This window comes from Colias croceus, chromosome 29, assembly GCF_905220415.1.
Source record: "Colias croceus chromosome 29, ilColCroc2.1".
Classification (NCBI taxonomy): Eukaryota; Metazoa; Arthropoda; class Insecta; order Lepidoptera; family Pieridae; genus Colias; species Colias croceus.
Window position 1 is genome coordinate 4,583,612 of NC_059565.1, and position 11,824 is coordinate 4,595,435.

Genomic DNA, 11,824 nt, shown 5'->3' on the forward strand with positions numbered 1-11,824 from the left:
AGATAAAGGGCTAATTTTTCAATCCTTGGTTAAAACTTATTTGTCGAATAACGTATAAACTATTTCAAAATGTATTCTTATTGCCCGCTATTAACAGTTTACGTGACATTTTAATATTATCGTGTAAGGGCCGATTTTTCAATGCCCAGATAAACAGCTAGATAGACTTTATTCTTCAGTTAACAAAATATTCAATTTTTCAATAGACGAATAGGACTTATCTATCGAATAACTACGTTATTTGAGGAATAAATCTATCTGCTGCTCCAACGGCCAGATAGCGTGCTATTCGACGATTAGACGTTTGAGTTGACAACTGACGCGTCAAATTTGGGATATTTTCGTATGTAATAACATAGAGCGTAGAATTTTTACAATAAAGCCTCTTTCTATAAAATAATTATCAATTAAAATCATATTGAAATTGATGTTTTTGATAGTACCTACTGATGATCATGCCATTGAAAATTTGCCGGACGCTGCCTTTATGTCGTTTCCATCGTAAAATATATAAATTTTAACACAAATTTAATCAAAACTCTTTACTCGAATCAAAACAATAATCAACAATCATAGAACACAAGATAAACTTAAAATGCACTCCTGACGTGAGTCATAATGACGGTTGTTGACATATTGCAAGTTGACTCTATCCCGCTCTAACCTGACTAATTTAATATGTTTGTTTCGCCACTCCAAGAGCAGAGCTGCCAATATGGAAATATTTGGTCAGATAGTTATTCATCAAATAAATCACGATTGAAAAATAGGCGAGCCGTTATGAGTTAGATAAGCAATTGAATAAATCTATTCGAGGGGTAGTTATTAGACTGTTTATCTGGGCATTGAAAAATCGGCCCTTAGTGTAATACTTTATTGGACGGATAAGTTTTAACCAGGGATTGAAAAATCGGCCCTAACAAAGAAATTTGTCAAACGAAAAAGAAACTTTATTTTAACAAAAATGCATGTGAAAATTTATCTAGAACTTTCCTCGTAATTTAAGTTTCTTTTTAAAGAAAGGGTTTATCGGTGACGGGGTTGACGGTTTTAAATTCGTTTTATTCGGTTTTTTACTACTGTCAAAGGGAATATTCGGACTTTGCCGTACACTCTTATAATAATCTATAGTTCCTTGCATACAATTATTTTTTAAAACGAATTTAACTTTTTTCGGCGTCTCCATGTTTTTATTGTCCACTTGTTTCTGATAATTTTTAGCTTTTGTGTCTTTGTTATCTGTTTTATTTGTTTTTGCGTCTTTTGTTTTAATTTGTTTTTCTTTATTCGCTTCTTTCTTAACTACTTTAGTAGTTTCTTTAGGTATATTTTCTTTTTTAACAGATTTTGAATCTAATACTTTTGGTTTATTACCATTAACTATAACTTCATTTTTCTTGCTTTTCTCTTGTTTTTTATTCGCTACTTTATCTTCATTTTTAACCTTTTTAGAAACATTCTTATTGTCTACGCCATTGTCATTATTTACTTTAACATTTTCCTTATTAGACTTTTTATTTAATTTATTTTCACTTAAATTACTTGAAGTTTTCAACTTAGTAACTTTAATATGTTCTACTTTAGCCTTTTTAATAACAACTTCTTTGCTTGGTTCTTGATTTTTACGCTTGTTGTTTTTAAATTTATTTTTGCTGGGTTTTTCCGTTTTTTCTTCTGATGTTGTATCACCATTCTGAAAGAAAACATTATTAAAATTAAAAATCAGAATTAATTTGAAAAAAACATTGAGATTTATGAGATAATAATGATTGATTGTTGTATTTATTCTTTAAGTTTTACAAATCTATATATCTATATAATATATCATACTGTATTCACAAAACAATAAAAATAGATTTTACTTGAAAAATCTTTTTATAGGAAAATGAACGTACCGTGAGGTTTTTATGTTTGTCTGTTTGTACATCTTCCACAATACTGAGACCGGCGCGAGTTTTGGCGAGCAGACGCTTTCTGTGTTTACGACGGAGACCTGAAAAATAAATTAATTTTATTATTTTTAACACAAGAGACATCACTACATAGTATAAAACAAAGTCGCTTTCTCTGTCCCTATGTCCCTTTGTATGCTTAAATGTTTAAAACTACGCAACGGATTTTGATGCGGTTTTTTTTAATAGATAGAGTAATTCTCGACAAAGGTTATAGTACTTATTTAATTTATTAGGTTTTAGAAAAAGCAGTCGAAGCCGCGGGCGGAAAGCTAGTTGTATTATATTATGCGAATAAAAATTCTAAAGACTGCACAGATTTATTTTTGAAGTGAAACTACTCTAGGCACGTTGAGAGTAAAATTTCCAATTCGCGTCATTGCAATACCGTCACGTCATGGAGTAAGGCGACGATTTTGATATCTTTATATCTTGCCAAAGAAGTTTCACTTTTGACACGTGACACGCTCGGCACACACGCTCTTTTTTTGATTTTTTTTCTCAAGTTTTTCAAGTGCAAAAAGAAAAATCCTACTAATATTATAAATGCGAAAGGTGTCAGGATGGATGTATGTGTATGTATGTTTATTACTCTTTCACGCAAACACTACTGAACCGATTACAATGAAATTTAGCACACACATAGCAGGTAACTTGGATTAACACATAGGATAGGTTTTCCGGAAATCCCACGGGAACGGGAACTGTGCGGGTTTTTCTTTGAAAACGCAGGCAAAGCTGCAGGCGGAAAGCAAGTTCGTTGGCCTTATTTAATCTATGGTAGATTATATATGCAGTTACATTATTTTTAATTACGAAGTTAATTTCTATTAATGCAGCAATTTAACATAATATATAAGTTATTTTAATTAATAATTGTGAAATGAGTTATTTTATTATTGTTATAATTTTGGAAAGGAAGTAATAAATAAAAAATCAACATACCTCTAAGAGCCAATTCATCAGCGCTAACAACGAGATTTCTCTCCAGATTCCTCAACGCAGCTGCAGCTTTCTTTTTGGCAGATTGCGGTAATTTACTTTCTACTTCTTCCATTTTAATTTTCAGGGGATAATCATCGCGGGATAGTTTCTCGAATCTATAAAAAATTATAATTAAAATCCATACTTAATATTATAAATGCGAAAGTAACTCTGTCTGTCTGTCTGTTACTCAATCACGCCTACACTACTGAACCAATTTGCATGAAATTTGGTATGGAGATATTTTGATACTCGAGAAAGGACATAGGATAGGTTTTATCCCGGAAATCCCACGGGAACGGGAACTATGCGGGTTTCAGGCTTTTTTTGCAATTTCAATACTAGTATTTGGCCCTTTCTTCACTCTTGTACATATACAACACTATGGAATAACCTAAATAATAAATATCTTATGATGAAAGAATTATCGAAATCACTCTAGTAGTTCTCAAGATTAGCGCATTCAAACAAACTCTTCAACTTTATTTTATTAAGTGTAGTTGTCTTCCAAATTTTTTAGGATCTTACAAGGAAAAAAGTTGTCCGTTTGTTTATACTGACCTCTCCAAACAGGCCTTAGCTCGTTTATAAGCTTTGGGACAGGAACAGCTCTTCATCAGCAACTTGGTGCGTTCCACCACCAGCTCCGAGGGTACGGGGAGAGGTTCCAGTACAACGTCCACGTGACCAGCTCGAGGGTCTAGCGCTGATGACCTTCGGGGGAATTAGAATAATGATAAGTTAAAAGTACATAATATAATATAACTAGCTTAAAGGCCGCGGCTTCGACCGCTTTCTCTAAAACGGTTTGAGATTTAAACTATCCTATCTCTCAAGTTGGATCAAACTGCACATGGTGTGCGAATTTTATTATAATCGGTTAAGTAGTTTAGGAGTCCATTGAGGACAAACATTGTGACACGAGATTTATATATTAAGATATTTTACACATTGCATTTTTTCACATGAACTAGGAAATAAACAATTTTAGATCTAGATATTTGTGGATGGATAACAAACACTGTAGACCAAACAAACAGATCTATAATGTTAAAAAAACTGATACAAACGAATTTTTTAGGGCTGATTTTTCAATCCTTGGTTAAAACTTATTCATCGAATAACGTATTAACCTACCATTTCAAAAATGTATTCTAATTGTCCGTATTTAACAGTTTACAGGTGACATTTTAAAATGTTCGTGTAATACTTTATTGGACGGATAAATTTTAATTAAGGATTGAAAAATTGGCTCTTAAACAAATTAAAAATTAAATGATTGAACAAAAAAAAAACTAGTCAAAAACACATAGGTAATTGTAGAAGAATTCTGCCTTTTAGATTCACTAAGGGCCGATTTTTCAATGCTTGGATAAAACTTATTCGTTGAATAATGTATAAAACTACCATTTTAAAAACGTATTCTAATTGCCCGTATTTGACAGTTTACGTGACATTTTAATATGATCGTGTAATACTTTATTGGACGGATAAGTTTTATCCAAGCATTGAAAAATCGGCCCTAAATACACTTATTCAAATACATACAATGAACTCTAGGTCACTCACTGTTCACTCTCCGGTTCCTGTTGCTGCTCATCATCAGCCTCATCATCGGACACCAGCTCGAGAGCATCCGGCCCACCGGCAGGACAACCCATCTAAATATATACTCATATTATTAATAAATCAATAATTAATAAATATAAAAATGAATCGCAAAATGTGTTGGTAAGCGCATAACTCGAGAACGGCTGAACTGATTTGCCTAGCTACTGCAGTTGCTCGATTGAAAGTCTGAATATCGTTTTACGTTAATAATGAGGCTAGCCACTAAACTAAACGACTGATTAAGCTAATCTGCGACATATACGCTACTTGTCTAAGACATAAATCAAGTTACTTGATTGCAATCTGAGACGTGAGATATTTATTACTTATTTATAAAAGGAAAAGCCACATAGTTCCTGCTCCCTTGAGATTTAAGGAATAAAACTATCCTATTTCAATCCAAGTTACCCTCTATGTGTGTGTTTCAAATCTAATGAAAATCAGTACAGCAGTTTTTGCGTGAAGGAATGACACACAAACACACATACAAAATTTCGCACTTATAATATACTAATTGTATATAATACTAGCCGCGCCCCGCAGTTTCACCCGCGTGACTCCACTCTTGTGGGTGTAAGCGTTTTGATATATAGCCTATAGCATTCCTCGATAAATGGGCTATCTAACAACGAAAGAATTTTTCAAATCGGACCAGTAGTTCCCGAGATTAGTGCGTTCAAACAAACAAACAAACAAACTCTTCAGCTTTATAATATGTGTATAGATTTATATATGACAAACAGCCCACCTTCTTCCAAGCCACAGTAGCTCCAGCATACTTCAAGCCGGCTTCGCTCTGTTTTATCCAATCTGTCAATAGTTGACGGCAAGTGATGGCCACTTGGACACTCTCACCGTTGCATACATGCTTTAGATAGGGATCGATTAGTTCTAGCAGGCTCTCGTTGGAGATCTTGCCTTTGGATATCTGTAAAATATAGAGAAATTTGAAAAAATGGTAAAATGTGCTTGAAAAATTATCACTACATAGTATAAAACAAAGTAGCTTTCTCTGTCCCTATGTATGCTTAAATCTTTAAAACTACGCAACGGATTTTGTTGTGTTTTTCTAATAGATAGAGTGAGTCAAGAGGAAGGTTTTAGTATATAATATATTAGGTTTTAAGACAAAGCGGGCGAAATTTTTTAATAATAGAATTTTTTTATCAAGATGCGGAATTCGAACTCGCGTCTTTCGAGACGAGAAAATAACAATCAATAAAGTGATTATGTAGCAACATAGTTTCTAAATAAAAAAGGTCAGAAAAATTATACCTACATAGAGAAAATATTAAATTAGAATGTTGTTTCAGTTAAACTTTAGAACTCAATTATATTTTCCGTTTAAAATCCTATTTTTTTTTTATTTGTCTCTGCTTAGATTAGTCGACTGTTACATATGGAGTCAGATTGATTGGAGCTCTTATACCAAACATAAAAAATTTAAAATATCTCTTCAAATAGTTAGTTCTAGTTGTAATAATATTGTTAGAAATGGTGTACAAACTACTGAAACTAAACCGACCGAAACTATCGCGGGCCCTGAGCACGGGGACCGAATCGAGAAATTCCGTAACGAAAAAACCTCACGCTCCCCACTCCGACGGGCGGAGGTGTGGCTTGAAGGCATAGCGTGCAATTGCGCAACCGCCCCAGTCCCCGAGTGACACATGCCGTTTTTTTCACTAAGAATTCTCTGATTTATTAGCTACTTACTTTAGACAATTCTTCTAAATAACAATCAATGACATGTAATATTAACGACAGTGCATTTCTCGCGTAAAACGGTGTCTTGAGTGCCAATAGACCTGGAATAATAAAAATATGTCTTTTATTAAACGGTGAAGATGATTTTTACATAATATTTATGGAATTTCAAACTCAACCCATCATATTGAAAAGCTATGTTTAATTTTTTAGTCCAAGAAAGATTTTTTTTTTGTTTATAATATTCAAATAAACAATTATTATCCATGTCACTATAAATTTGGGTATGATGTCAAAAAACTACATTCATTAAAGATGACAGAAAAAACATTCTCGAATATTAATTACATTCACCGATTTCGACAAGCGCAATTCAAACATACAAATTAAATACATAAAAATATACTAACCATCCTCCGAAGAGAGCATGTTGGCGTACTTTTTACAAGCCTCTAGGTCCCAATCCGTGCGTAACAAACATCGAAAACTGCCGCGCAAGTAACGACGTACAAGCTAAAAATTAGAAAAAAAAATTTTTCAAAAAAAATTTTTCATAATCTTCTTCTAATCTATACTAATATTATAAAGCTGAAGAGTTTGTTTGTTTGTTTCAACGCACTAATCTCAGCAACTACTGGTCCGATTTAAAAAATTGTTTCAGTGTTAGATAGCCCATTTATCGAGGAAGGCAATAGGTTATAATATATCATCACGCTAAGACCAACAGGAGTGGAGCAATGCAAAACCGCGGGACACAGCTAGTTATACATACAATACTCACCATCATAAACTTATCAATCCTATGCTGGTCTATCCCATACCACTCCATGGCTAGCACTTTGAATCCCACTTTGGTCATCATTATGGCATTGTCGAGCTGTTCATTTGGGAACAGATCGAGGATTTGCGATATACTTTCACATAGGTCTTCCTGTAATGGGTTTTACATAGTTTATCATATATTAAAATACTGTAATTTGAATTCAAAATTAAAAACAAGTATACCTAGTTGAACACAATATTATTGCTAAGGCAGAGATCTTTTAAACTACTATTTATAATGTATATGAATGTTCTTTGATTACTTTTTTTGCAATAATTTCCTCATTTAATCTGGTTCAAGACATCATTCTCAAGTTATTTAGTCATAAAAATGTTGATATCAATAAAATTTAGGTTAAAAAGTTACATTCAATAAAGTTTGCAATTTTTATCTTAATTTGGTTAATTTAATAAATAATTACCTGAACCAATGGTTTATCCGACATCCAAACTGCGTAAAAAAGTCCTTTCCACACACGTATGAAGTCATCTTCTTTGAAAACTATAACAAAACAATGTAAGCAATTAATTTTTCGAATTTTTCAAATAGATTGCATCGGCCAATAATATTGATAATTAGTATAATACGAATGTAAAATGAAAGATATTTTTGCAATTTATAATGTTGTATATAGGGTCAATATATGTAAGAATTAATTCGACAAATACATACGCTAAATTTTGAGGTTATGTCTCAACGTGTGGTTTAAAAACAAACTATATTATTGATCATTTCTTATCAATTAAACATTAAACTCACCATAATTCTTTGAAAAACAATTCAAAAGCCACTTTTTAAGTGTTTTCAATACACGATCGCGGCTTTTCTTCTCATTTCCAGATAATAATTTTGCAAATTTAAATTCTTGTGCGACTACCAAAACTTTTTCCTTTTTTGGTTTTGTGAGTAACTTCTTCTTATTTTTCTGCTTTTTAGCACTCCGTTTATCCACCACCTTCATATTGATACACTTTTGGTAGGTAATTAGATTTGTTTAAATAATCTTAAAATTAAAAATACATTAATGCAACGCGAGCAAACCGCGGGCGCGACGTATTTTTGTTAGAAGACTGACATTTTGTCACTCATCACTGTCAGTTCAAATATCTGTCAAGATTAGGAGGGCAATTTTTTGTGATTTTACCTCTTTATAAATAAATTAATAACATGCACTGTGAACATGAAGGTCAAAACCTTTTTTTTCAATTTTAGGATACCTATCTACTTTCATACTTATTTGGGTTTTAAGTCGGTTCTGAACTTCTGAACTGCACTTTTACAAGATTCACTCTGAGTAAGACATAAGATATGAAACAGCATGCAAATAAAAGAGATAGCTATATGTTTGCATTTAAAATACTTTTGTACGCTTCCTTGTCGCACTCGCGTCAACAAAAATCTCTCTTTACCTAGCTAAAATCTTTTTGTTTCCCTCTCTCATCTCTGGTTTTAAGCAATGATGCAGACGTACTAGTAAATTAATAAAAAAAATTATATGAAATTAATTGTATCGATCAGTATTTTCCCCTCTTTTTATATACCTACTTCATTTACTTATATCCTTAAACATACTATCCTACTAAAAGCATAAATGCGAAAGTTTGTGAGGATGTGTGTGTGTTTCTTACTCTTTCACGCAAATACTACTGAACCGATTACAATAAAATTAAGCACACATATAGAAGGTAACTTGGATTAACACATAGGACAGGGTTTATCCCGGAAATCCCACGGGAACGGGAACTATGCGGCTTTATCTTTGAAAACGCGGGCGAACCCGCGGATGGAAAGCTAGTAGTTTATTAAGTAAAAAGCGACAAAATATTGCTCCAACAAAGAAAATCAAATCAAATTTATCTTATATCTACGTCGGTATATCAAATTAACAGGTGTTTAAAAGGTAAATAAAAATATATTCAAATTATAAACAATTTATTATCAACAATTATTTTTGAGGCACTTTCATACAGCATTCGATTACGACTTACAAGAGCTAGCGCGCACGAGCAACTTTTGTCTCCACAACTATTATGTCTCTCCCAACTATGGGCTAGTATGAAAGTGCGCGCACGTAATTTGACGCAACTCCCCATAGAGTTGATGGGAGAGACAAAATAGTTGCGGAGACAAAAGTTGCTCTTGCGCGCTATCTCTAACAGAGTTAAAAATACACATATACATTATAATACATAATATTAATATATTTTATTTTACTAAAAAAACACACTTACTCCACTCCTAGATACTTTATCAACATAGTTATAAATATATTTTCAATTATTTAAATATATACTACACACAGATAAAACAGCCAATGACAGACAGTCTATGTGTGTGTGTGTGTGCAATAATATTATAAATAAAAAGGTGTAGCTAGGTTACCAACACAACATTCGATCTTCAAACACGGCACACTAACGCACACACGATTAGACGTCACAGTGAGATGGCATGATACAACTATCGTGAGCGAGAGAGACAAATGATGTAAAATGTTGCTAATTAGCCACATTTTGACGTGCCACTCATGGAGCGCTGATAACCTATCTACATTCTACACCTTTTTACTTATACCATTATATATGTGTGTATGTGCATATTAAAAAAACACACTTGTGTATGTCTATGTGTATTTGTAGCCTTCAATGATAAATAGATAAATACAAGAACAATTTTAAAAAATAATTCCTGTTTTTAGTAACTATATTCAACTGGAAAATTTTCTTTCTTTATCGTACAATATGTTCGCAAATAAAAATTGTTAATCTATAACGGTCTTACCACAAAAACTTTAGACAGGGTTTAACTTTAAGCGCGGGTTCTCTTTAATCTGGTTTTGTCGTATTTCACATAGACAACTTTTAAAGTGACAGATCCCTGGTTTAAAGTTAGACTGTGTTTAAATTGTTATGTGGTATACAATTATTGTTTAATTAAAACATATACATACTTATTAAATTTAAAGAAACGAAAAAACTTTTTTCTTAAATTGAATTTAGTTAAAAAACAGAATTACCGATTTTTCTGCATTTTTTATTATTACCTTCGACTGTAATTATAAAAAAGCTTCTAAAAACCATTAAAAATCTTATTGTCTTCATTCTCACGTATAAAATAATATTAAATAACATAATAAGAAACATAATTCATAAAAATACTTCATGCTTAAATACCTTATTATATAATAATTTCATAACTTAAAAAAAATATTTTTTGATCACCAATTATTATTTTATATATTTACATTAAAAAAAAAAATCAACAAATAATCAACTTAATATTATTTTAAGGGCTGATTTTTCAATCGTTGGTTAAAACTTATTCATCGAATAACGTATTAAACTACCATTTCAAAAATATATTCTAATTGTCCGTATTTGACAGTTTACAGGTGACATTTTAAAATGTTCGTGTAATACTTTATTGGACGGATAAATTTTAACCAAGGATTGAAAAATCGGCGCAATTAAACGACTTATTTAAGTATTGCATGTTTTTTTTTTACTATTAATAGACAATACCAAAGACAAAGCCACCATAGTCTATGGTACAAAGATGTGTGAAAGAGAGATTCTTATTGCAATAATAATAGACTACAAGCCCGCATAGGAAAAAAATATGGGTCAAATGAACCACCAGGGGACATATCTAGAACGATAGCAGAGCAAAAAATAATAAGATTCATCACTATGCCGTCACTTGTAAGCTGTCCAACTGAGTGCAGATGAGAATTGAAAAGTACAGGTAGACTCGGTAAATTTTGGTCATTTGACCATGTACGGCATTCTTAACCATCGATAGATCCATTAAAAATAATAAGAAACCGCTCAGTGCCGTACAAAAATGGTGGTCCACAAAGTCGGAATTTTTATTTAATTTCCGAGAGTTACCGGGGGTAAATTTGGTCATTTGACCATGTACGGCATCTGTGTCATACTATGCCTATACTGCTTTTAATCCATTATTCCGCAACGCCGTACAAAAATCATGGGGACAAGGGGAAAAAATCGAGAGTTGCAATCCCCTCTCTTTCCCCACTCCAGGGGGTCATTTGACTAAGTACGGCTTCGGTTCCAAAACATTATCTAGCACTCAAAAGTACTATTAAAAGCAATGCCGTCAAAAAATAATTGTTCTTTTAAATGTATACCAATAATCATCTTAATTTCATCGAATTCTTGATATAAAGAGCTGTAAGGTCATTTGACCCTGTACGGGAACTTTTTTTTTAACATGATATTGTAAAATTCAATTGTTGTATAGTATTGCCGTTCAAAAGAAACCGTTCTAAAAAAAGTTATAGAGAAATGCAAAAACAGAAATTTTGTAAAAGTTTAAACATCGTAGATTAATGAAATATAATAGTTTTCTACACTTTATTTGTTGTTTTAAATAGTATTAACATAGATAAATTAGGAAAAAACGATGCCGTACATTTTTGTGCAGACCACATCTTTTAGGCTGATGAAAGCGACGAAAGCTACAATTTTAAGGGTGCTTTATGGCCATTTGATACAGTACGGCATTAACATATTTTTACCCAACTACGGCAAAGCAAAAGGAGGGTTATGATTTTGACAGGTCATGTATGTATGTTCATCTATTCCCTCGTAACTTCTAAACTACTTATCAGAATTCGACAAATGACATATCATTAGAAGCGTCTGAATTGTTCACTGGATAACCAGCGACCAGCTAGCTAAAGGCTATATGGGGTTTCACAAAATCTAATGTGGCGCCCTCTAGC

General features: G+C 32.4%; 1 protein-coding gene across 1 annotated transcript; it reads right to left on the reverse strand.

Annotated features, from left to right (window-relative positions):
• Window positions 1-873: 873 nt before the first annotated feature.
• LOC123704453 (ribosomal RNA processing protein 1 homolog) lies at window positions 874-8,133 on the reverse strand. Its single transcript, XM_045652842.1, has 11 exons — window positions 7,837-8,133; window positions 7,499-7,578; window positions 7,036-7,185; window positions 6,665-6,767; window positions 6,264-6,355; window positions 5,296-5,475; window positions 4,506-4,597; window positions 3,498-3,650; window positions 2,898-3,052; window positions 1,896-1,993; window positions 874-1,693 (listed from the first exon to the last, which is right to left on the reverse strand). The coding sequence occupies exons 1-11, from the start codon at window positions 8,036-8,038 to the stop codon at window positions 983-985; spliced, it is 2,016 nt and encodes a 671-aa protein (XP_045508798.1). The 5' UTR covers window positions 8,039-8,133; the 3' UTR covers window positions 874-982.
• Between the last annotated feature and the right edge of the window lie 3,691 nt (window positions 8,134-11,824).

Coding starts and splice junctions, on each gene's coding strand:
- LOC123704453 (XM_045652842.1), bottom strand. CDS start 8,038: ATGAAGGTGGTGGATAAACGGAGTGCTAAAAAGCAGAAAAATAAGAAG. Junction 6,768..7,035: donor GGATTGATAAGTTTATGATG/GTGAGTATTGTA, acceptor TCTAATTTTTAG/CTTGTACGTCGTTACTTGCG. Junction 1,994..2,897: donor TGATGAATTGGCTCTTAGAG/GTATGTTGATTT, acceptor TTTATTTTTCAG/GTCTCCGTCGTAAACACAGA.